Below are 25,553 nucleotides of genomic sequence, written 5' to 3' on the forward strand. Positions count from 1 at the left end.
GCTATTTATAGACACTTCACTTCCGGTGACCAGTACTGCACTGCAAGTCTGCTAACCCCACATGCCATTCTGAGGATTGTGAGCTGACATATGTAGAATCATGCTGATATATAGTCCTCTGCAGGTTAAAGTTAAGGAAAAGTCCAGAGAAGCCATTGAATATTGTGAAATTAGCATAGAAGCCTATGGGAAGTGGAATTAGTGGTTTTTAGCCTGCATGGCGGATCCGGGGGGGTGGTCAAGTCATTTTCCCAAAATACTGTGGGTTTAATCCTGGTTTGCCCACATTTAATTATACCAATTACCAATTAGTTAAATAAACAAAAAAGACAAAGGGTTTACTGACCATAAAATTTTATAGTCTGTTCTAAATAGAAAGGTGTTATATATGTTTGTTTCTTTGTATATGTATATAGAGGATTTTTTGTTTAACTGTATAGTTTATTATTAATGTATAAATATATATATATATATAAAAGATGAATAACATATCTTTATATACTTTAATATTTAATTCATTTGAAGTCAATTACAATTAATTTTAACAATTGATTTTGACTGCAACAACATTGAAAGTAATCTTTACTAATATATTGCATATCAGACATATAATAGCACATATAATGCATATTTATATTATGGAAACAAAATTAAAGATACATATGTTAAAAACAAAATATATGAAGCACTACAATATATATAGATCATAATAAAACAAGAACATATTCAAAAATATTTCATCAAAATCATACTTTAGGATTTTTAAGGTATTTCATCAAAATTGTATAAATTTTACAAATTAAAATCGAGCATATTTCTAAAGAGTCTGCAAAAGATTTATTATTAAAATGTTTATATTTCACTTCATTCAATAGTAAATTATAGGATTTTTTACAAGATTTTACAGGTAAAATACAGGTAAATATATAACTACAATTCAGAAACAGTGGGCAAACCAGGATGACACCATACTGTGATAATTATTTAATTATTTAATCAAACTTGATTGGATTGCAATATCCCGAGGTGTCAAAATCAATATAGTTTACCTGGTATTTAACTCTCAAAAATAAAATATGACATGATTTTTATGACAGTTACTTTAAGGTCATCAAGGTTCCAAAAGCAAGTAAGAACAGGATGTCGTGTTAGTATTTAAAATAGCCGAAAAAGTCACAATTTTAGAATTTAACAGATGTCAAGGACGCTTATCCATTCATAGCCACACTTTAAAAAAATATTAAATTATTTTAACAATCAATGCAGATTCCTGCTATATATATGGTGTTGGTACTATTTGCTTGCAAACAACAACTCAGTGATGAGCAGAAATACCGGGGATTTCTATAGTAGACTTTAAAAATGCTTGCCTCTAAAGAACTATTTCATTCCGAACGCGACCAGCTTGCAAAGAATCTCTCGAAAAATGACAAAGACCCCCCCCCCCCCCACCAAAAAAAGAAAGAAAGAAAGAAAGAAAAAGAAAACAAACAAACCGAAAACAAAACAAAACACAATTTTTTAAAGAAAGAATTTAAGGCACTCAATTGTTTTGGTGTTATGGAAACTATTTAAAATTATACTAGTTATTCCTTACGCAAACACGAACAATGCAAAAATCAAAGGAAAAGTAGTTAAAACCTGCCGTTTGTTGTTAAATGTGTAGTTTTATATTGAAATCATGATACTATATTATAGATGACTCATACAACACTCCGTTAGTGGGAACTCAAATTTTGCAATGACTCGGGGGTGAAAAAAAATCAAGCCAATTGACGTTCATTTGGGACCATCCAAATTTTTTTTCTAGATCCGCCACTGATATGCGTTCTCTGCTTTTCTAGAAACACCCGCCAAGCTGCTCATTAAAATTCAAGTCCAGGGTAGACGAAAGATGAATTAAAGGAAAACTACGACGCTTTCAACATATATGTTCTCACATGAGCAGATGGATGATGACGACCATACAACTTCTGTAGTGATGACTTGTAGTTTGGTCAATAGTTTTCCTTTACCATCGGTCTCTAAGTGTAGGTCAATATATGAGGCGGACTTAACATGAGTGTCTGTATTATCCTTTATCTTAAGTTCTTTTGGGATAGATGCGGTGCATAAAATTCCCGAAACTAGAATTGTTTAACGATAATACGTCATCTATATAGCGGAATCTGAGATCAAAGGATCTGGCTAAACGATGTTCCATTTTGGGGTTAGATCAGCTATAAAATCAGCCTCATAAGAGTGAAGTGAGTAGAGGAGTACAATTTGTTCCCATTGGAATGCCGACCGTTTGTCGAATAAAAAAACGCCCCACCACACTGCACAAATATGTTGTCGACACAAAATTCCAGCATTTTGACAACATCTTCTCCTGTATGTTTGGAAGATGATTTGGATTCGCTTTTTCCAAAATATGAAGAATCTCTACCAAGTACTACATATCTGTATCTAGCTGTACCGTATTTTCCGGAGTAACAGCGATGTATAATGTTTTGGAGACGGGATTTTAACCAAGTATTGGGAATAGAAGTATAAAGAGTTGAAATATTATTGGTTTCAATACTATTGTATTCTGAAAATAATCTTAAATTGAGGGTTTTCAGAAGATATTTCGAATTTTTCAGGGTTGAAGTTATAAGTTTTGAAAACGGTTTGATAGTACATTTTGCAGATCCAGCTATGTAGCGTTGATTGTTTGGATTCCTGTGTAGTTAAGGAATCCAGTACATAGATGGTAGATCACAATCATCGTCTTTGGCAGAGAGACTGAAAGAGGATAGTATAGATTTATGATTTTCCACTATCTCTTCTTTGGAGAGTGTGGTAGCAGTATAAGTCTTATTGCTGCTATTATTTTCTACGTCTACTTCTGATAATAATCGTTGGATATAATGTGTTTTGAAGACAAAACAATGTTGTTTTGAGCTTTGTCTGCTGATACAATAACACATCTGTCATGTATAGTAGAAAATGTTGTTGCTACATCAGGGTCTTTGAAAACTGATGTAGCTTTGACACTCATTGACTTTCTTAGAACTTTCATACGTTTCGGAATTGAAGACCTCACAGCCTTTACCCACTCTGACAGTGAATAAATGTCTTCAAGTTCTTATTTTATCCCTTTTTCTTACATAGTCCTTCACGGCACCCTTAAGAATTTTAAACTTATAATTCCAATTTATGGAGCGTGGTTCACGGAGGTTACCGAATAGCCGGGCCCTAAATCAGCAATACATGATCTTATATACTACTATCACGGGTGTAACACTCAACATACATAAGAAAATGTTCTTGACTAATGAAATTGCAGTATTTTAGTTGTGTTCGTGGAGCCTCTTACGCTCAAGTTGTGTACGCGGAGACACTGGCAATAAAAAAATAACTGAATATAAGGAAAGCAAGACATAAAAAAAAATGCGGTTAATTGTAATATTTGTGGACACTCACAAAAAAGTGAGTTATGATTATCACTACATGCTAAGATTGGATAGTTCCTAATAAAGATGAAATCCACAAAGCACCTAAGAAAAAGAATTTGATTTGAAAATATTTTGGTTGAATGATTATTGGTGTTTTACTCCCAAGCGACAATATTTTAGCTATTTCCGGGCGATGAACATGAAGTGGATGAAATAATGAACATGAAATGATGATGAAATGAACAATGTAATGGGACAAGGATAATGTGGTCCACAAATTTTTAGTTGACACTGGAAGGTTCCGAAACCTATATCAAATACTACAGCAGAGTTCTTTAACGTTGCACCACGGTGATTTCGATCAGATTTTCCGTATTATGGTCTGACGACCCAAGCAAGTAGCATGCCAGGAGTACGCCATTCCACCACATTGGACACATAACCCAGTTGCTCCTTGGGCAGAGCGCCCTAGCCCCCGGCGATAGTTTAGAGCACTATTTAGTCGCCTTTTATGACAAGCTTAGAGGTGCTTCGGGCATATTCTTTAAAACAACCGGACCCGTACGGGGCAAGATATTTTGGCTTTTTTCCTGTAAATATTTGGCGGATCTTTTTTTTTTTACTTTTATTTATACATATGTAATCATTTGTTATTGTGTTTGTCTGCTTGTTGTTGTTGTTGTTGTTGTTGGTGTTGGTGGTGATTATTATTGGTCTGTTTTGTTTTGTATATATATTTTATTGTTTGGTTTGTTCTGCTATACCGGTATTATTTTTTTTCACTTTTGGTACTCGATACCCGCGAAATATGAATGAGTGATGTCAGGGGTTTGAGTGAGCGAAGGTGGACTCAAAACACTGACTTGTTAGGATGTCGAAATAACGCCCCTAAATAAAATCTGTAATACCGGTTGTTGGCACCAGATTTTTTATTAAATAATTAAAGGATACAAACAAATATAAAAAAAAAAAAAAAAACAATAAATACATACAATAAACTCCCAAAATTACTTATAGGTAAAAAAAAATAAACACTTTTCAACGATTACAATAAAACCTCTTTAATTATGAAACAAAACAAAAAATAAAAAGTAACAACACAGAATAATATGATGGGTTAGCAGTTCAGATATCTTCTTCGGGATCGTCTGGCTTCTCGGAGATAAATTCTGTTTCTTTTGATCCTCCATTGGAAATTTCAGTACTTCTTGATGCCTCTCCACACTCACCTGCATATTCCTTTATCAGTTCTTTCATTCTTTCTTCATCTTTCTTTAGTTTTTCCTCGGTTTTTCTGATACGTTTTAGTATTTTCAGATTTCTCCTTGCAAGCACAGCTCTCCTTCTGTCTTCATATGTTCTGCCCATTCTTCCTGTATAAAAGGATTGAAAGAAGAGTCTAAAAAAATCCCTACTAAGTACATCCTCATTATGCATTTATTATTATTTCAAAGAAGTGGCATGTTGATTTTCAATCGAGTATTCCCTTTCAACCTGTCTGTTCGTCTGTCATGTTTACCAATGCATAGATGCTTTACTATTGGTTAATGAATTATACGTAATCATTATACATGTAAGTGTATGGTTAGTTTATAAAATATCAAGAATTGTATTACCTCTTTCCAACATAACCTCATCTCTCCTTATCTCGGCCATCATCATGTGTTCCTCTCGTGTGTAGATAGATTCTGTTGATTAAAAATTATATAGTGCGTCATACAAATTAATATATTTTTTTTTGGTAATTAGACAAGGGATGCTTAATAAACCTTGAAAAATACATATTCTGGGATCAACTTAAGTTGGAACCATGGTAATGCTAAAAAATTCTTTTGATATTATGACGTCACAGTAAGCATAAATCTAAGATTTCTTTTTCAAGTTATGTGGCTCCGGAATCGTAAAGTGTGTCGACTAAATTGACAGTTAATTAGTAATGAAAAAAGATTAATTCCCAGTTCAAAACGCTTTCAAATCTTTTTTTTGTGATCGAAGAACCAAGATTTTAGATGCAAATAGAAATTCTTGTTTCTTTATAAAAATAATAAGTACATACTATTCCTGGCTTGTCTTGATGGTCCAGCAATTGCTGGAAGTATTCTGGGAGGCCTAATGGGTCTGTCATCGTTATCAACCACATTAAACGTCGACCCACCAGGCTTGGTCTTTATCAGCCCCAGGGATTGAAGATTATTTATAATTCTTTCCTCGTCTGTTTCATGACTTTCTCTCTCATCGGCTCCATCCGGTGCTACTTTGTTCCTTGACTTAAAACATCCACAACAGTTTAACCCTTTAGTTAGGCGTCCGCCCATCTTTTCAGAAGATCTTGGACGGCTGACGTTACTATAGGCAACTGAACATTCCTCTGTGACGTTTGTCTGTCATTCTCAGTGTCATCTTTAGAGTCATTGAGAAATGTACTCGAAAAGCCGTCTTTATTGCCCTTTTAGACTCACGACAGATTCAGAAGTCAAAAACCGTCGTTAGACCTTTAGACTCATGAATGAAAGATTCAGAAATCAAATATTGAATGTGAAGCGGTAATATAAACCTAAATCTTTGGCTATCTAGCACAAGGAAAACATAAGGTGTGAAGGCTTAAAAAACTCTGTATATTGTAGGTATAGTATCACTTATTAGCTGCGTACCACCTGGAAACTGGGAAAGGGGATAGAATCGGGCAAATTAGCCTCCTGTGGAGGCGTGCAAATGTTCAGACTCCAATATCAAATACTACAGCAGAGTTCTTTAACGTGCTAGAAACGTGGCATCATTCCCAACAGGTTGCACCACTGTGGTTGGCGGTCAGGTTTTCCGTATTATGGCCTAATGACCTAAGCATGGAGCATGCTAGGAATACCCCATTCTACCACATAGGGCACATAGGGCACACAACCCATTTGCTCCTTGGACAGAGCACCCTCGCTACCGGCCATGGTTCTGGGCACTATAAAGTCGCCTTTTACGACAAGCTCAGCGCTGCTTCGGGCATACTCTTTTTGGCTTTTGTTTCATGTATATATTTGGCAGACTTTTTTTGTTTTTTTATTTATATTTGTTAGTTTTTTTGTCTGCTTGTTGTTGTTGGTGGTGTAGATGATTTTGTTTTGTTTTGCTTTGGTTTTATTTATTTATTTTTTTGTTTTGTTTTTTGTTTGTTTTTTGTTTGGTTTGTTCTGTTAAATTATATTCATTTTTTGGTACTCAAAATAACGCCCCATAAATAAAATCTATAATACCGGTAGTTGGTACTAGATTTTTTGTTAAATAATTAAATGATGCAAAAAAAAAAAAAACTATAAAAAAAACTCCTAAGACTACTTACAGGTAAAACAAATAAACACTTTTCAACAATTACAATGAAACCTCTTTAATTATGAAACAAAAAAATATTAAATAGTAACAACACAGAATAATATGATGGGTTAGCAGTTCAAATATCTTCTTCGGGATCGTCTGGCTTCTCGGAGATAAATTCTGTTTCTTTTGATCCTCCATTGGAAATTTCAGTACTTCTTGATGTCTCTCCACACTCCCCTGCACATTCCTTTATCAGTTCTTTCATTCTCTCTTCATCTTTCTTTAGTTTTTCTTCGGTTTTTCTGATACGTTTTAGTATTTTCTGATCTCTCCTTGCAAGCACAGCTCTCCTTCTGTCGTTATATGTTCTGCCCATTCTTCCTGTATAAAAAAATTGAAAGAATAATTAAGAGTCTAAAAAATCCCAACTAAGTACATCCTCATTATGCATTGGTTGTTATTTGACAGTAGTGGCGTGCTCATTTTCAATCTAGTATAATAATTCTCTTTTAAATTGTCTGTTCGTCAGTCATGTTTACAAATGAATAAACTTTGTACTATTGGTTAATGAATTTATACGTAATCATTATACATGTAAGTGTGTGGTTCGTTAATAAAATATCAAGAATTGTATTACCTCTTTCCAGCAGAACCTCATCTCTTCTTATCTCAGCCATCATCATGTGTTCCTCTCGTGTGTAGATAGATTCTGTAAATTAGAAATTATATAGTGCATCATCCAAATTAATAATTATTCTTTTTGGTAATAAGACAATGGGTGCTTAATAAACCTTAAAATAATCATATTCTGGTAATCAACTTAACTTGGAACCATGGTAATGCCAGAATCTTTGGATATTATGACGGCACAATGAGTGAAGATGTTAATTCTCAGACTACTTTTACATCTCAGGTTTTGTGACACCGGAATCGCAAAGTGTGTAGTCTAAATTGACAGCTAACTATTAATTAGGAGTGAAACTGATTAATTCCCAGTTCAAATGGCTTTCAAATCTTTTTTTTTGTGATCGAAGAACCAAGATTTTAGATGCAAATAGAAATTCTTGTTTCTTTATAAAAATAATAAAGTACATACTATTCCTGGCTTGTCTTGATGGTCCAGCAATTGCTGGAAGTATTCTGGGAGGCCTAATGGGTCTGTCAACGTTATCAACCACATTAAATGTCGACCCACCAGGTTTGGTCTTTATCAGCCCCAGGGATTGAAGATTATTTATAATTCTTTCTTCGTCTGTTTCATGACTTTCTCTCTCATCGGCTCCCTCCGGTGCTACTTTGTTCCTTGACTTAAAACATCCACAACAGTTTAACCCTTTAGTTAGGCGTCCGCCCATCTTTTCAGAAGATCTTGGACGACTGACGTTACTATAGGCAACTGAACATTCCTCTGTGACGTTTGTCTGTCATTCTAAGTGGCATCTTCAGAGTCATTGAGAAATGTACTCGAAAAGCCGTCTTTATTACCCTTTTCGACTCATGAAAGATTCAGAAGTCAAAAACCGTCGTTAGACCTTTAGACTCATGAATGAAAGATTCAGAAAATAAGTATTGTGTGTGAAGCGGTAATATAAACCTTAATATTTGGCTATCTCACCATCAGGAAAACACAAGGGGTGAGGGCTAAAAAAAACTCTTCAGAATGTAGGTAGTATTATTGGTTAGCTGAGTACCTGACATAGAACATGTCTTATGACGCAACAAAAAGAAGAGTTTCTTCATAATAACATGAAATGTAAAAAAATATGACATTTTTGAAACATATGTACAAAAAATAACACTGATTTAGCGACCTTCGGGTCGGGATGAAACCCATTGCACTACTAATGCTATCAGCTGTTCTTGTAATGCCAAGTGGTCTAAAACAAAAACTAGGTTCGGGATACTTTTTGTCAACACTGTGCAGATTAAAAAACATAATCGAGATAATTATCAAAACCATTATATTTTACGCGAGTGTTCTGGCTTTAGGGCGGTCGTAATCTGACAAAAGAAATCCGCTGAATCGGAATGAAATTCCCGTACAATTGTGACAGCACACAATGTACATAAAGTTCTAAGTACAAGTTGCAGTTTCTATATTGTTTACAAACTTACAAAACATGCAGAATTTCAACAAGGGGCACACTTTGTGCCCATTTGACTACCTAACTGTTTTGTATATCTTGTACGTGTGTGTGTGTTTTAGTTCCTTGTTATCTCCCTTAATTTTGAATTATATCATTTTTATCCCCTAAGAACAATGGTTACATGAAAAGCCTCATGTTAATTTCTATTTACTATAACATTTAAACAAAATATCAAAAATATGTAGAATCACGTTTTGCCCGATTCTTACAAAAACTAACACTTAAAAACTACTGAAATATGTTCTTGTCAGAATCATTCATATTTCTAATTCACTGAGATGTAAACATTTCAAACAATTATAAATAAAGAAAAATCATATTAATAATTTTTTAAACCATATAATGACAAAAATAGATAAAGAAATAAAATAAATAGCTACACATGTTTTGTGAACACAAATGATTTTTATGAAGCCGAAGCGCCACTCATTACAAAATTCATTTAAAATACAAGCATGAATGTATATACCGTTTTTAAATCTCAGAAACCTACTGTTTTGGTACTTATAAAAATGTTTTGCAACTATGTTAGTCAAATGATATGTTCATAAGCAAGGCCATCCCATAGAAAATCGCATGCCCAAAAAAGCTTGTCATCAAAACGAAATAGCTGTGATTTAATTAAAAATATCGGAGATAAAAATAAAAAGACCTTGAAAAATAATACATTCTTTTTTGACAAGTCAACTTTTGAACGCTTAACCTTTGATCATGGACTATTAATTAATCATGCAAAAGTTCATTGACCCTACATCACGAATTTTTTGCAGTTTAGACTTATCCATTTAATCATAAAAATAATCCTAATTTTTTAGGATTTTTTCCTAATATCTTAAAACGGCAGGTTTTCAATTAAAATATTGATTTCGGTTGTTGCTATATAAATAAAATTTGCGCTTGAGCGAAAACAAATCTTATTTGACATCAACCCCCCCCCCCGGTGCATAACTTGCAATGGAGAATATATGTTTGCACCGTGAGGAGCCACAATATCTACGTGTAGCTCTAATGCTCCGCCTACTGTGTTTCCACAAAAGGTTGCAATGGCAGCTTTGAGCAGCCGTAGCCTCCTGCTAAATCACTTTACTCTTGAGCCATATAAATGGATAGCTTGTAGAGGACCCCGGCCTCTCACCCCTCCCGGTGATCTCCCAATCTTGGTCAGAAGCTTAAATAAAAATTAGGCTGGACTTCATGTTGTTTTGTCAAATGGAACCCCAAGTGGACCGTTTGTCTAGTTGAACTAGTTGTAAAAAAAACATTGGGACGACGGACGAAGGACGCAGATCGAATGATAGATCGCTTGAATATTTGATCCAGTACAAATTAGCATAGAATCTTATAAAGCATGCTTTGCAGAAGATGCGCGCCTCCCATTCTAGTGACTTTCAAGTGCGTTGCATGAAACTTTCCTTCCTATCGTGTTTGTACAATTTTAACAAATATTGCCTCTTTAATGAGGAATTATCTGCGCTTGCTCCATGTATTGTTACTTTTTTGTTTTTTGTTGTTTTTTTCTGGGAGAATGATATATACACGTATAGTGTTAACATCCGTTGTCAAAATAGTCTCCTTAGCTCTAATTATAAATGGCAAAAATCTACAAGTGAATAAAAACCGCGAGACTACACATGCAAATGAATTCTCGCATAATATATTTCAAAATATATTCTGAAAAAGCATGATCGATGACAGCATATAATTTACTACTGAAAATTAAATCTCATTATTTTAACCTGTTATCACATTTATATTTGAATCTAAAAAATCGTTCTGAACTTCTAAATATAAAAGCTACAAAAATGATAGGCTGATATAAAACTCCTTGTATATAGTAAGTGTTTTCAGCCGTGGGTTTCCGTGCGTGTTTATTTTGGTTATTTCATATTATTTTCCTTGTTTAGTCTTTAAGTCTTTCTCTTGGGATTATGTTCTTGTTGATTACCGTTCTAATCCTGATTTCCTTGATTTCGCTTTTAAAAGACTTGGCTGACAAAATTTAGTAGGATATGGACAACAGTGAAATTATTCAAAAAGGCTACGAGTTTGGGTGTTAATGTAACATCACCCCTTGATTAAAGCAGAATTGTGCTCGGTTTCTGAATTCCATTGTACAGCAGCTGTTTTTTCCAGGTGTATGTATTTAATTAATTTTTTCCAAGAAACTCTCAACAGCCAAAACTTGGATATCTTCATTTGATATACATGTATTTTTTAATTTGGTATGAAGTTTTAGCATAATAGGTGGTAACACACCTGTTGATTTGTGCAGCATCTTTCCTCTTGCTAACATCAACATCCTGTCGCCAATGACTGGTTATTTTTATTGAACTTTAGGATAGCATCTGTGCTCTATGCGTATATTTTTATTTGTATATGTATATGTTGTTTATTAGTCCATGTTTTTTTTCTTACTATGTTTTATTTTGCTTTTAAACATAGTAAATATGTAATAGAGAGTAGTTACACAGTTCTTTGCTCAAATATATTAAATGAGTTTACTTTTTAAATTAAGTAAATTCGGAAATTGAAATGATTTCAATGTACATGTATTAAGGAACTGGTTTGTTTTCTCAATAAATCCAATTCTAATATTGGGTAAGCAGGCAAATATCCAGAGATTTTGAAACAGGGCTTAGAAAAAAAAGAGGGCAAAACCTATTATTTGTTCATTTGTACCCATAATTTTCACAAAATTAACACAATTTATAACAATAATGGATAGGGTTTGAAACCCCTAGAACCAGCACTTCCCTAGATTTATAATATTCTTGAACAAATTTTAAAGGCTGTATATTTTATGTTTAAACATTTAGGTACCAGTCCATCCAAAAATCAGACACAGCCTATGGTAGAGGTGATTCATGGTGTAGAAAAAACCCATCAAACAAAAAACAATGATTGTCTAGTTAACATATGCTACATTTTCACATAACAATAGTCCTTTGTGTATTCAGATCTGCACTTTTGAGAAAATCATACATTCATCTCCCACTATAATCAACCAAATCAAACCAAATCAAGAAAGATAACTCCCGCAATGAGCAAATTTCACACACTATATATTTTTTTTTATTCAAAAGTGCTATAACCAAATGTGAATCTAAGACTGATTAAGTGTTCCATAACTGTTTCTTAACAAGATATAGAAGTGAACTTGGTGGTTTTTTTACATGCATGAAACACCTCCTGTCTGATTTTTACAAAGACTGCTACTTAAAAATAGTCAGAAAGCCATAACACTGAATGTGAGGGAAAATTTGGGGCTTGGAATGCCCCCATTCATTTGATCCCTTGATCAGCCACTGATGTGATTGGCAATTCTCACTAAACCAGCTTTGAGTGAACACTGTAATAGTACAGTTAATGTAAAAAAGGCAATTTTTTTTAAAAAGACAGTCTAGAAATAGAAAAACAAATAGTAAAGGATACAATGTTTTTTTTATAAGAAAATATCATCTAAATATGTGATAGACTTAAAAACCTTTACTCTACGAAAAATGGGGATTGGTAACAATGGAACAGTTTATTGACAATTTTGTTTACACAAATCTTATATTAGAAATAGTAAAACTTTACTAATACATTAAATAAATTAGAAGCATTCTAAATATTCTACATACAGAAGTTGACAACAAATGCATATGAATGATAGTCAATATCAGACTAAAAACACATATTAACAATCTACACCAAAATATCATTAATATCATAACTAACAACAAGAGGCTCCTAGGAGCCTCTTCACATCATAGTGCTTGTTTGAATATTAGTGGAAAAATTACAACATGTACATTGCCAGAAAATACCAAATTAATTTGTTAGAGCTTTAGAAACAGGTCAGATCACCATGGTTTCAAGAAAGGTTCTGACTGTTTCACAGGAAGTAAAAAATAATTTTATATTTTCCAGAAATGTATAAGTATTGTATTCATTCTGCAAATATATATAGACAAAATGACATATATCTATTTTAAGCTACATACTATTCTAAACAAACCTGGTGTAATGGCTTTTATACAAGAAGAATTAATGTAAAAACATTTAAAAGGCATACAGTTTTATAATAAAAAAAATCTACAAAAAGGTAGGTACTGACATGAAAATTGAGAAAAAAATATGTCAAAATATAATACAAATCATTATTAAAATTCTAGACTTTCTTTTTTACAAATATATAATAAAAAGACATAAAGACAAAGCAAGAATATTACTAACAAAATTCTTAAAAGTATAAAATAAATAAACAGTATACAACCATGAAAAAAGAAACCGTACAGAAACAAGACTTGAATAATGTATAGAAATATCAATCAAGTCAGTAATGCAATATACTTTTGAAAATAAAAAATGATTTCTTGCCCTACATATTAAATACAAGACACCTTACCTATGAAAGACACAAAGACCAATATTAATAACATACTTCACTGAGCACAGCTAGCTATGTCCATACATCAGCTAGAGGTCTACCCTGAAGAGTTTGAGCAAGTATGGACATACCATTTAAGCTCAATACAGCTCTGAATTTTGATTCCAATTAAATATTTGACATAGGAAAAGAATTTGACCAGAATCAAGCGGCCCTTTTTTACCCATGTATTCTTAAAAGATTCCTGTCACAACCCAAAAAATCAATCCAGGTATGGCACTTCATGATACAATTTCAAAGAAATCAATTTGCTTAGAATATGGATAATTTTGCTTCAGATCAATAAACATGTAGTGCATCATGATTCATTTCTTTGCATAGGGTCCCACAGCACATTTATGGTTGGCAGGGAAGTAAACTTAACAACTTTCTATTTTAAAAAAACATTGCACATTTGTTTGTTCTCTTTTAAAATAAAGTACAGGATACACATTTTACATATTTGTAGTTTTAGAGATTTAATTCTAGAAAGTATGAAGTTAAAAATTTTGAGAATTATTCATTGAAGTATAGCTGATGTACAAGGGAACAACCATTTGATTTCTAGGGAGGGCAGGCTAGGGAGAAAAGTCAATAGAAAAAGGGCTTTTTTATAAGTAGGGGTGATTGGAATTAGAAAGGACCATGTGCCATTCATCATATACCATTTGAAAATGTCCCATTAAAATCATTTTCTAGAAAGAGTATTAAAGATTCTTAATAATTAAGATTAAGCCTTAAAATTAAAAAATTAAAAAAAGTTGCCATTCTCAAACTCCTTAGTAGGTAAGGACACAGTAAATAAATATATTTTTTTAATTTAGGCCCTTTAGTAAAAAGTTTTTGTAAAAGCAGGAAAGAAAAAACTAAAAATCTGAAACATGCATATCAAAATGGTACTTTTACCTGCATAATTGTCCCATGTACTATGCTCCTGAATGGACCTAAAAGTAAAGAAGTCCAAAAATGGTAAAATGTTAGTGATGGAATATTAGGTAAAGGGGCCTGGCACATGATCTATACTTTTGAATCAGGACTGGAGACCAGAATTTTTTATTTATTTTTTACAGCAAATGTTTTGTGGCTGGAATATTTACTTTCAATTTTACCCATGCCAAGATATTTATTTTCAAATCAGCAAGTGCCCTAACCCTTCTGATAGTCTAATGATTGTCTAAAAAAAACATACTACCTATGATAAAAAAGCAATATAATGCACATGCCCATTAAAAGAAATACTGTATTTTAATGTCTTGCTTGAACATGCAGAGACAAATATTTTCAGAACTCAACTCAAGCATCAAAACTTTTCACTAGCTCATATTGTCCTTTAACAATGTTGATGCAAAGAAAATCATGTGTCACTGAATCACTCACTACAATAGCATTCATTTCAATCAAATAAAAACTCCACCAATCTGAGTCAATTTTTTAAGTGTAAGTTTTTGTAAGAATCAGGAAAAATGAGAAAAATCAGAAACATGCATGTCAAAAACACACCGATCAGAAACATGCATGTCAAAAACCCACCAATCTGACAATATAATTTCATTTTATTTTAAAAGACCATTATTTGATCTCTCTATCCCTGGATTTGCTCAGAAAAATGTGATTTTTGACAGAGTTATCTGCCCTTGAAATGTTCATTTTCAGTGCATTTCAAAGAAGTTATATAACTCAATTTACTAAAATGATATGGAAAATCGTTTCCATTTTCCTTTATTTTGATTGTGCAAGTAATCAAATTAAACATTCAAAATGGTGTTTTTTATACCATATCTCACCCACTATCTGATTCTTACAGAGACTGACATTTATTTTAAGGCTTGGGCAAAGGACTAGTGGTATTGGACTGTTGTAAGTATAGTCAACTAGGTAGTCCACCTGGCCTTCCAATGTCCTTTGATTTTCAGCAAATATGAGGAAGATCACATTTTCCCCATAATTGTGCTGTAACTTGGAGGAGGAGCAGAGCTGTCCTGATGTCCAGGAGTATTGTAAGGAGAACATGCTCCTCCTGTACTTGGATTCTGCATATAAGGTGCTTGATCTAACAAAAACAAAAGCATTAATTAGAAACACATTGATAAAAGCAAGCTGAAGTTAAGTTACAGTTCCACATGTACATTGTAATAGCATATATAGGTATAAAATTGTAATTTATGATTTTTCAAATCCTAATCAAGTCAATATATTTGATGTAATGTACAAGTTCAATATGCTTTTAAAATAAATTAAGCAAAGCATAGCATTTTCTAGCTGTGTTAAAATTGACCCTGTGACGTTACTGGTGATACATTTCATAAGACTTTCTGTGAAAATACTTTAATTTGTGGATACCAATTTTTGTGGGGAAGAAACACAAGTTTGTGGATTCTTGAATATGTGGTTTTGAGTTTTTCAGTATACACATCAATCAGATTCTCCTTGGGAACGAAATTTTGTGGTTTGGCCTACCCATGAAAACCACAAAAATTGGTACCCCACAAATAATGGTACTTTCACAGTAAATACGATAAAAATAAATAATGAAATGATTCTGCCTTCAGTAAAAAAAGTCTCAATATAAACCTACAGCTGGTAGGTAGTAGTGTGTGTGTGCAATGTCCTGAAGACCACAAACTGTTGTTTCAAAATGTGTACCTTACAAATACTTACTACCTGAAAATTGTTCTCCAGTAGGATATGGTCCACTAGTTTGAAATTGTTGCCCAGGTGGGGGAGCAGATGGATAAGGTTGCCCAGTTGTTGGATACTGTTGACCTGTAACAGGAAATTGTTGTCCACATGATGGATATGATGGATACTGTTGCTCAGCTGGTGGATAGTACAGATTTTGTTGTCCAGCTTGAGGGAATGGTTTATATTGCTGCCCAGGTGGTAGATTCTGTTGGGTAGGAACAGGATGGTATTGCCCTTGTGGGTTAGAGTTAGGAAGAGCTACTTGAACATTAGCACCCTGGGTTGCTGTGTGAGAGTATCTGGCATTGTTATATGTAGATCCCTGGTAATCCTGGTTCCTTTTGTATCGTATAGCACAAACAATTATCAGAAAAAACATCAGAACCAACCCAATGACTATGCCTGCTATAACACCAACTACGAAAAAAACAAAAAATAACTGCCAATATATTTTTTTCTTTTATCAAACAATATTCTAATATTTTCCTAGAATTTTGTCATTTGTCTGTAAGAACATTTAAGAATTGCCTTGCTTGGATTATAACTTTACGAAAACAAGACTTGGGATTCAGAAAAAATATTGCATTAATAATGGGAAGGATGTAAAATGTTTTGCAAGGTGCAGCATAATAAAACTGCAAAATATCAAACCCTGAATAGTGAGGCATGTCAACACATTAATCCAAGCTAGATATTGTAAAGGTACTTTAACTCATGGATAATAATTTTCGTGGATTAGGGAAGAAACAAAAGTTCGTGGATTCTTGAATTCATGGCTTTTGAAGTTTTCAATATAGACTTCAATGGGAATCTCCTATTCATTGGGAACCAGATTTCATGGTTTGGACTACCCACAAAAATCACGAAAATTTGTTCCCCACGAACAATAATACTTTCACAGTACTTCATTTAACATATGTTCCTGTCCAACACAATATGAAAATGCACTTTGATAATTCAATTCTTTGTTACACTTTCATAGTCACAAAAAAGTTAGTAAATTGCTCCTTTACAGTAAAATATAATCAGTCAGAGAAAAATGTCTAAAATTAGTATGGAGACACAGGTTACTCTTCAGAACAAAATTACTCACAAAAGTTTATATTTTTTAAATATGAAAAATCCCGGTGGAATAACGGGGTATAGGAGGAACCCTGCCAAATTTTTTTTCCAGAGGTTCTTAAAACACTTTGAAGGCATGTCCAACATTTTACAGTGCCTTAGGTACTCTTTTGAACTTACAGCATTAAAATAGCATTTAGCTTTTTCAGTTTAAAGGGGGCCAAAAAGGGGTCACATCCTTAAAATTATTTTTAAATTATTTTTTTTCCAATTGTGAAAAATATTTTTCCTTACATCAATTAAATTGCAGATATTTCTTGTGGTTTTTGACTTAAAAGTGGCCAAAGGGGCTACATTCCAAAATTTAACTTTTTAATTTCTGGTCCATTTTAGAAAATTTCTTTTTCATTAGATTCCTTATGGAAGTCCATATTAGCATTTTTCAATCAATTTTTTAATATTTCTCCCCAAGCGATCAAAGGGGCCAAAAATTTTTCGATATTTTTTGTTTCATTTTAATGACTGAAAACAGAACTTTTCACCTACAATGAATTCCATAATATTGTGCTATATTGTACCAAAACCAGCTGATGAACTGTAAGTCCCTATGTTCAACTGGCTGCGGTCATATCATGCTGCATTCGGCAGAGCTTTTTATTTAAATTAAGTACCATTCCATATAAAATTCAGACATTGCCGTGGTAAAGTGATTCATGATGTAGAAAAACCCATAGATCAGACGATTCTGTTTTGGTCAACATATGCTATACTGTGAAAGTACTATTGTTCGTGGGGTACCAACTTTCGTGGTTTTAGTGGGTAGGTCAAACCATGAAATTTGGTTCCCAATGAATAGTAGATTCCCATTGATGTGTATACTGAAAACTTCAAAACCAAGAATTCAAGAATCCAAGAATTTGTGTTTCTTCCATGATGCAGTCATTTCTGTATTAAGATCAGTACTTTTGAGAAAACTATACTTTAACTTTACACTAAAATCAACCAAATCAAACCAAATCAAGAACGATAACTCTTGCAAAGTGCTAATTTCATGTACAATCTATGTAAATTTTATCTCAAAAGTGCAACCCCCAAATGAAAAACTAAGACTGGTTATGTGATCTACAACGGTTTCTGAAGAAGAAATAAAACTATATTCGGTTGGTTTTTGACATGCATGAATCACCTCCTGCCTGATTTTTATAAAGAGTGCTACTTAAGTAAAAAATCAACTTAGTTTGAAAAAAACCAACAATTGTAAAAATTGAATGTGAAATTTTGGTTCACTAAAACTTAAGATATAACAAGGAAACCAAAAAATTAACTTTGGCAGCATCATAATATTATACGACCACAAAAAGTGTAGTTGTATAAACTTAAATACAATCTATTGGTATAATTTTAGAAACAATAGTTTTTATTAACAACAAAAACAAATAAGCCAAAATATGTGAAATGCCAGTGCCTGCTCTTTATCTGGTGTTAAAGTTACATGTATCACAACCAGGAAATAGGGCATAAATAAAATATCGTGATACATGTACCAAACCACATAATGGTGAACAAAGGGGGATGGCAAAATGTTCAAAATGGACTAATTCGAAAAGCACATTTCAGGATTTGCTGAAAACTGGTCTTACACTTTATTTTCTGGTGCTATACAATTGCGCTAATTTTAAGACAAAATAGTTGATCTGTTCTCAAGTTATCATGGAAACCCTTGGGGGATTGACGGACATGCGACTTTTCAGAGTGTACAATATAATACCTCACCATTTTGTGTGTTGGGGTATAAAAAAGCTCTGATGTTAAAAAAATTAATTAAAAGCTAAAAGTATTGTTGAATGATCTTCAATATGTGGATGAAGGACACTTAACTAGACTGATAGCAGTAATTAAAGTATGTAACTTCTGTCGTAAACCATGTAAATAAAATATACTCGTTAGCAGAATGCTTTACTAAGTACGACTATTTTTTATCTCCCTATTGGAGAAGTTAGCAAGTCAAGGATCTCCTACATGATCAAAAGCTTCAAAAACTTCCAAAGATTCTCTTAAAGAATAAAAAGGTTAGCTTAGATCATGGTGTTGTCATGCATCAAGCTCCACTTGTCATACTGCATTTCAATTAAGAAAATATTAAAAATCTTATACCACTGAGAGTGCAAGACACAGCAAGACACCCAAGGGTAAGATTTCAAGTTCTTTAAAGAAGCTTGCTAATTTAGAGATGTTGAAATCTTACCTGAGGATGTCTGAGATTTTCCAGTCTGACACTTCCTTACTGTGTTTGATCCTTTACCTGTGACATCATGAATGTTGCACAGCTAATAGAAATATACTTGTCTTTAAGTTGAGAACTGCATGACCTTTACAAACCTGATGAGCTTGAACTACTTGAATCACTTGATTTCCAGTTACTGCCCATGTAAGTTGGAGAAACTTCAATATGTAGAAATGATGAAGTTGCTCGAATGTTGTAATATTCAGGTTCTATGCTCATATAGACCAGACCATTATCATTACAATATGTTATAGGTAGGCTGTCATGACATGAGTATCTCTAAAAAAAAAGTCATTTAAATGAAATGAAGCTATGGAAATGTATCCTTATATTACACTCCCCAGTAACAAAACACTGTGTATGCTTTTTTGGAAACCTGTCTTTTTTTTTGCCTCACACTGCATAGGAATGCTTGCACATGATAATGGTAGCCGTGCATTTATTTGTCCATAACAGCTTGTGGACTTCACTCCTCTGAAAGTACCCTTGAACAGATATGCTTTATATTTAGTATAACCTATTGTTATGAAGTGTAGATGTGCATTGTACACAGCCAAACTGATTCAGTGAATATTTTGATTAAATTATGGGTTATGGGTCTTAAGAGTTTTTTCAGCATGTTTTGGAATTCCACAATAGAAGACCCTGTGTTTCTGTTAATTTTGTCAACATGCAGAGGGCAAAATCAGAATTTTATGAAAAAAGGGGGGTTTTGATCAAGCTTATCTTTGCCCAACAAATTTTGCTCAATATAAACAAAATTTACAACATAAATGGGGCTTACAACTGCCAGAACACCCCTCCCTGGGATCAGCCACTGAAAACTGATCATGTTTCCCCAACAATTGTAGGATCTTCAGGACTTTTTCTATACATTTCTATTTAGGTTCATTCATTAAAACTATACCTTTATATTCTGTGAAACTCCCCAATAGAACTTCAAATTATTATTACAATCAAGCTGGAATCTTGTAACATGGGCACATAATCTGTAATCATCATTCATTACATTGAATCTGAGGGTACACAATTTTGGATAGGGGTCTCCATTCCAATGAACTATGAATTTATCTGCTTCTGTATAAAGATAGTGTCTGTATACATCACAGTCTTTTTCATTGAACCCAACTGTAAACAGAAAGAAAGTACTGTAAATTCAGGAGCTATTACAAATGGACTGTAAATTTTACAACATGAAGTTAAAAGCTGGCACCAATCCAGTGATGTTGGAAAGGGTAGTTCAAGAGAAAAGTGGGGTTAAAGCTAGTATTTGCTAATTTTTTCCATAAATTTTGCATGAAATTAACCAAATTTTCAAACAAAAAAGGGAAGCCTTCAAACTCCCAGAAAACCTCCCTGGAATAACCACAGAGATGAGTTGTTGAGCAATTTATACCCAAATACAATATACATGTAAAGAAAGTTTATATCACCCAATAGCAACCATTGAAATTGCTTACATAGAATAACATACTAGGGGTATTCATTGAAGTCAAGCTGAAAAATAAAATTTGAAATCATTCTCAGCAAGGGAAGCTGAGATATTTGCCATAGAAATTTCACCATCATTTACAAGGGAAATCCAAAGTTCTGCTTAACAGGTAGTTGTAATCAGTCATCAACCATAAGTGCATACAATGTATGCTGTTTCACTTTTAAGCCATTTAATAATTAAGCGAATCCAGAGATTTAATTTTGAAAGGGAGGAAGTTAAAAGGTTCCATAATGAATTATGAAACTTGTGAAAACTCAAAACCCTGTGGTTTCAACATAGGTTTTACTAACCACTTCTGAAGTTTCAATTACTTCATGTTAAAAAAGTAAATTTCAAAGTTTCTCTGTGAATTCTGAGGACAAATGACATCTTTAAGTTGTATATCACTGCAAAGCTCAGAAAATCATAATGCTAATGGTACAATGATTGTAAATTTTTTTAACAAAATTTACTTGATTAAATAATTCTTAAAATCCACATTTTTACCTCTTCTGCAAACTGACAGCATGGAGGCAAATTACTAACACATTTTATGTAAAATTGTAATTGTATTGTCTTTCCCCTTGAGGGCCCTAAAAAAATACACTTTTCTGTTCTATTCTGTAAACAATACTCAAACATTTTTATAATAAAGTACAGGTATGATTTTAAAGTACACATATTCAGCTTTATTTTGACTATTTTTGATCAGCATTCACGTAAATCAAGCACTTAAAATGCATAGAACTAAATCCAGTGTGTTTTTGGTACTACAAAGAGGGTGTCCATTTGACCCGTATGTGGTATGTGAGACCACAGAAAACCTTTTACCAAGATGTTAAATTATCTCCCTTTACAGGCATTGACCTATAATTATCTTCCTTCATGCATTTCATTTATGGATACAACTGTATGAAATTAACAAACAGATAACACTCATATAATTTTAGTATGATTTCTATATGTATAAAAAAAATACTTACCATGAGTAGTTGTTGCAAGAACCTCTTTATGCCATGTCAGAAATACCACAGTAATTAATTTTAAGCATCCCATTTTCAGAATATCTACAAATTTACAGGATTTAAATATTACTGAATGTGTAAATTGATGTGCTATGTTTATCTGATATGAAACCAATGTTACAATATATATATATTTTGTTATTTTATATAGGGTATGTAAGTCTCCTCATGATTCCATGTTTTCATAACAATGGGTTTTAATCTACCATTTAAATGCATGGTGATTTATCATCTACTGTGTTAAGTTCAGTATTAAAAACAAAACATCTTTTGGTGTCAAAATACCGATACAAAATGACAATTACCACCTATTTCTACATGATAAAAGTATTGAAAAAAGAATAGATTAGAATATTTTGCTTTGCAATGCAGGGTTTCGAGATCCCGGAAGCAGACAATAAAATACCGATTGGTCTTCAGATTTCAAAATGTTCTTCATCAGGAATTCCAGAAGGGTAAATGAAACCAGAACTAGACTTACACATTCTATTGAAAGCTGAATTTTGTTTTGTATGATATTTATCATAGAGAACAGGTAGATTTAGGAGATGTCAAACTGCCAAATGTTGAAGGGTCCATGCAAAAATGTTCAAGTTATCCGAGGTTTGAGTAATCTGAGGGTGAGGATAAACCAGAAATACTAGTAGTTTGGTCCATGGTTATTTCTGTATTTACATCATTTATTTTGCTTGTGCTTGTACATGCACATGTACTTCACTATACACAGTACTTTGTAATGTTATGCGTTTTACATCGGAAGATATTTTTTTGTATGTTGTATATCGTTTGAAATACTGAACGGCACGGAGCATTAGTGAAATTTCCTTTTTATTTTTTCTATATCAAAACGTCAGAGTTCATAACATTCTGCTTTGTTTCATTCACAATCCAATCAGGAGTATCGACAAACCATGTGCTCTACAATATTACGATAAAATTTCAAATTCACTAGGGAAACGAAAGTATTTGCTGAAATACCCTTACTATCGTCTGTTTGATGTTTCATTGTATAGTCACATACCATTACAATTCATCTGTATTTTTTAAAAAAAATTCAAAATATCAAAATATCCGATATCACTGTTACTGTAAATTCCAATGTGTTATTAATAAAATTCGTTTCTTTTAACAACATGCGCAATTTTAGACTAATTAAATAAATCAAAACATAAAGTGTCAACAAATTAATTTTAAAAGCCATGCTAATTGTTGTTAAAACACACTTCCATCATGGTTTGTAATAAAGTAATCAGTTTTCCGACTAATTAGTTGACTTCAAGACATCAGGGTTAATTAACCTAGAAGTCCTATTGAGGGGACTGATGAATTACCTTGATATCACTGTTAGTGTAAATTCCAATGTGTTATTTATAAAATTCGTTTCTTTAAACAACACGCGCAATTTTAGATTAATTAAATAAATAAATCAAAACATAAAGTGTCAACAAATTAATTTTAAAAGCTACGCTAATTGTTGTAAAACACACTTCCATCATGGTTTGTAATAAAGTAATCAGTTTTCCGACTAATTAGTTAACTTCAAGACATCAGGGTTAATTAACCTAGAAGTCCTATCGAGGGGACTGATTAATTACCTTGAGTTATCCGAGGTTTTGATTCATCCGAGTTCGAGTCATCCGAAGTAAAATTGTATTGGAGTAAGGGGAGTTTTGCTGGGACTTTGTAATTAGTTCGAGTTATCCGAGATTTCGACTCATCCGAGTTCGACACATTGAGGTTCGACTGTATTGGCAAAAAATCTAGGATTTGCTAGTTTGAGTGTCCAATATTCTAATATTCTTCTTTATTTTTATATATATATATTTATAGATTAAAACATGGCCTTTTAAGATTAAATATTGCCTTTGTCATCAGTCCATAATCTTGATATTGGCCTTGTGGGCTTAAGCTCAAAGGACGATATCAATCAAGGGCTTATAACAAAGTCATGCAATATTAAAAAGGCCATGTTTGAATCTGTTTATCACAGATTTTTAATGAATAATTACACATTTCATAATATAGGCCCATAAAACAACTTAATTACAAAAATAAAAATATGTAGCCTTTTCTTAGGTGTATTTCATTTTTCAGATTTTGCATGATTCTTAAAATAGGGCTACTTAAGGGACGTCAGTAAAGCACACAAGAGGGCAGATATTGCCCTGGGGGCAGATTCCTCACAGAAAACAATGCCTTTTATTGCAAGTACAAAAATTACGTTATTTCAATGAAATATGTGATAAATGATTATAAAACTATTGAATTGTCCATCATCCTCAGGATGCAGTTTTACTTTTCTCAAATCATACACTATACTCTGTTCCCACTATATTGCAGGTCCCACTGTATCGCAGCATGGCTAGATCAAGAAGACGGAGAGAAGCACATTTTCAGTAATTTGTTGTGCTTGACCTAGGAACTAAGTGTAAACTTTGAAACCACAAATTTGTCAAGTTTTCTCTAGGAGAGGAAAATAAGGGACCAACTCGAAATTTTTATGTGATTTTCAGCCATTTTAAAAATTTTCATGGTCATGGTCAGAAAATTGTTGTCAAACTGAATGACGATGAATTAAGAATTTCAAAGTTATTATGATCCATTGAAAAGTTGCTGAAGTGCATCAGTACAAATTACCATCGTAAGGTTTATGATAAAAATAATTTTAGAGAACTTTGTTTTCAATACAGTGATACAAATGGGAACATTTTTTTAGGCATGGAAATTTACCATACCTTTTTGCAAGTAATAACTGAAATTTTAAAGCTGCATTAGTTAAATAGATTTAATGCAATGAAAAGTTCAATTTTGTTCTAACTTCAGACAAAATAAAAAATGTAAAAGGCCTGTTTTTTTTCCAGTCTGGAAAATAGTTAACTTCTTAATGATACACTGAGACCCAAGAATAAATAATCAGCAGTGGCCTTTCTAATAGCTAGTTCCAAGTATCTTCCACTTCGAAAATATTATTTTTATTACCATTGAAACCAGTGTTATTTCTTTCATATATGCAGATTACATTCGTAGCGGTCGTCAGCCTGAATCAAAATGAAAGTAGAGTTGTCGTTGATGCTGATCTGATAAGAACGACAACTCTACTTTCGCTTTTCTCTTTAGGCCAAGAAAAAAATCTTGAATTTTAGGATCAACTAAAAATGATTGTTAAGTGGAAAACACAGTTAAATTTGCCAGGGTACGCAGAAAACAAAGGACAGGCAGGGTACCATTCATCAGACATATTTTTGCCGTATAAATTATAATCCTCTGGAGTTTGAAATGCGATATAAATATTTTTAGTAAAAGATTTGGTGGAGGGTATGGAATTTATGGAAAATAAAAAAAAAAGCTGCCCCACAATTTTATGCGGTGTGGGCCCGATCGGAAGTCCTCAGCCTTTCTTGTTATACAAAAGAAAAACTTTTTTTAGTGTAGCGGAAACGGCCGATATATAGTTCTGATTAATTGCAGCACACAGTGGTGGATCCGAGGGGAGGGGGTGAGGGGCCCATGCCCCCCTTAGAAAATTGAAAATTGCAATTTTAACAATTGTTGAAAAATTGTGTGTGTTAAATCCTGGAAAAAAAACACTCAGAAAGAAGTATGATTCAATTGTAATCCATCAAATTATTTATTTAATATGATTTCTTGATCCCCACCGATGATCCTGTCAAGAAATTTTTTTGGGGCCCCCCTTACGTAAAACTCTTGATCCGCCGCTGGCATACCCGTCCTTGCATCCGCCTGCT

At 33.0% G+C, this 25,553-nt stretch overlaps 3 protein-coding genes across 4 annotated transcripts; all 3 read right to left on the bottom strand.

Annotated features, from left to right (window-relative positions):
- Nucleotides 1–4,105: 4,105 nt before the first annotated feature.
- On the bottom strand, nt 4,106–5,849 carry LOC148619890 (uncharacterized). 2 transcript variants are annotated; one of them, XM_088576968.1, is made up of 3 exons: nt 5,575–5,849; nt 5,036–5,107; nt 4,106–4,792 (listed from the first exon to the last, which is right to left on the bottom strand). In XM_088576968.1, exons 1-3 carry the CDS (start codon nt 5,732–5,734, stop codon nt 4,545–4,547), a joined length of 480 nt encoding a protein of 159 aa, XP_088433094.1. In that variant the 5' UTR covers nt 5,735–5,849; the 3' UTR covers nt 4,106–4,544. The 2 variants fall into 2 exon arrangements, with proteins under 2 accessions (XP_088433094.1, XP_088433093.1); XM_088576967.1 differs by having other exon boundaries at nt 5,476–5,840.
- A 368-nt stretch (nt 5,850–6,217) lies between these two features.
- LOC148619891 (uncharacterized) lies at nt 6,218–8,196 on the bottom strand. Its single transcript, XM_088580284.1, has 3 exons — nt 7,819–8,196; nt 7,360–7,431; nt 6,218–7,103 (listed from the first exon to the last, which is right to left on the bottom strand). Exons 1-3 carry the CDS (start codon nt 8,075–8,077, stop codon nt 6,856–6,858), a joined length of 579 nt encoding a protein of 192 aa, XP_088436410.1. The 5' UTR covers nt 8,078–8,196; the 3' UTR covers nt 6,218–6,855.
- A 4,184-nt stretch (nt 8,197–12,380) lies between these two features.
- LOC148619892 (uncharacterized) lies at nt 12,381–24,893 on the bottom strand. The gene is made up of 6 exons (XM_088580282.1): nt 24,787–24,893; nt 21,766–21,849; nt 20,216–20,436; nt 19,404–19,587; nt 15,939–16,379; nt 12,381–15,330 (listed from the first exon to the last, which is right to left on the bottom strand). The coding sequence occupies exons 2-6, from the start codon at nt 21,836–21,838 to the stop codon at nt 15,209–15,211; spliced, it is 1,041 nt and encodes a 346-aa protein (XP_088436408.1). The 5' UTR covers nt 21,839–21,849; nt 24,787–24,893; the 3' UTR covers nt 12,381–15,208.
- Between the last annotated feature and the right edge of the window lie 660 nt (nt 24,894–25,553).

The sequence above is a fragment of the Perna viridis genome, chromosome 4 (genome assembly GCF_037379345.1).
Source record: "Perna viridis isolate PV_CMFRI_1.1 ecotype Kerala chromosome 4, ASM3737934v1, whole genome shotgun sequence".
Classification (NCBI taxonomy): domain Eukaryota; kingdom Metazoa; phylum Mollusca; class Bivalvia; order Mytilida; family Mytilidae; genus Perna; species Perna viridis.

Bases quoted from the DNA above. Each gene is read 5' to 3' on its own strand.
- LOC148619890 (XM_088576967.1), bottom strand. From the start codon at position 5,734: ATGGGCGGACGCCTAACTAAAGGGTTAAACTGTTGTGGATGTTTTAAG. The intron at 5,108-5,475 runs GTATGTACTTAT...TTTAATCAACAG, and splicing joins ATCAAGACAAGCCAGGAATA to AATCTATCTACACACGAGAG. The intron at 4,793-5,035 runs GTAATACAATTC...CCTTTTATACAG, and splicing joins TGAGGTTATGTTGGAAAGAG to GAAGAATGGGCAGAACATAT.
- LOC148619891 (XM_088580284.1), bottom strand. From the start codon at position 8,077: ATGGGCGGACGCCTAACTAAAGGGTTAAACTGTTGTGGATGTTTTAAG. The intron at 7,432-7,818 runs GTATGTACTTTA...TCTAATTTACAG, and splicing joins ATCAAGACAAGCCAGGAATA to AATCTATCTACACACGAGAG. The intron at 7,104-7,359 runs GTAATACAATTC...TTTTTTATACAG, and splicing joins TGAGGTTCTGCTGGAAAGAG to GAAGAATGGGCAGAACATAT.
- LOC148619892 (XM_088580282.1), bottom strand. From the start codon at position 21,838: ATGGGATGCTTAAAATTAATTACTGTGGTATTTCTGACATGGCATAAA. The intron at 20,437-21,765 runs GTAAGTATTTTT...TTCTGTTTACAG, and splicing joins TCTTGCAACAACTACTCATG to TTGGGTTCAATGAAAAAGAC. The intron at 15,331-15,938 runs GTAAGTATTTGT...TGTTTTTGTTAG, and splicing joins TGGAGAACAATTTTCAGGTA to ATCAAGCACCTTATATGCAG.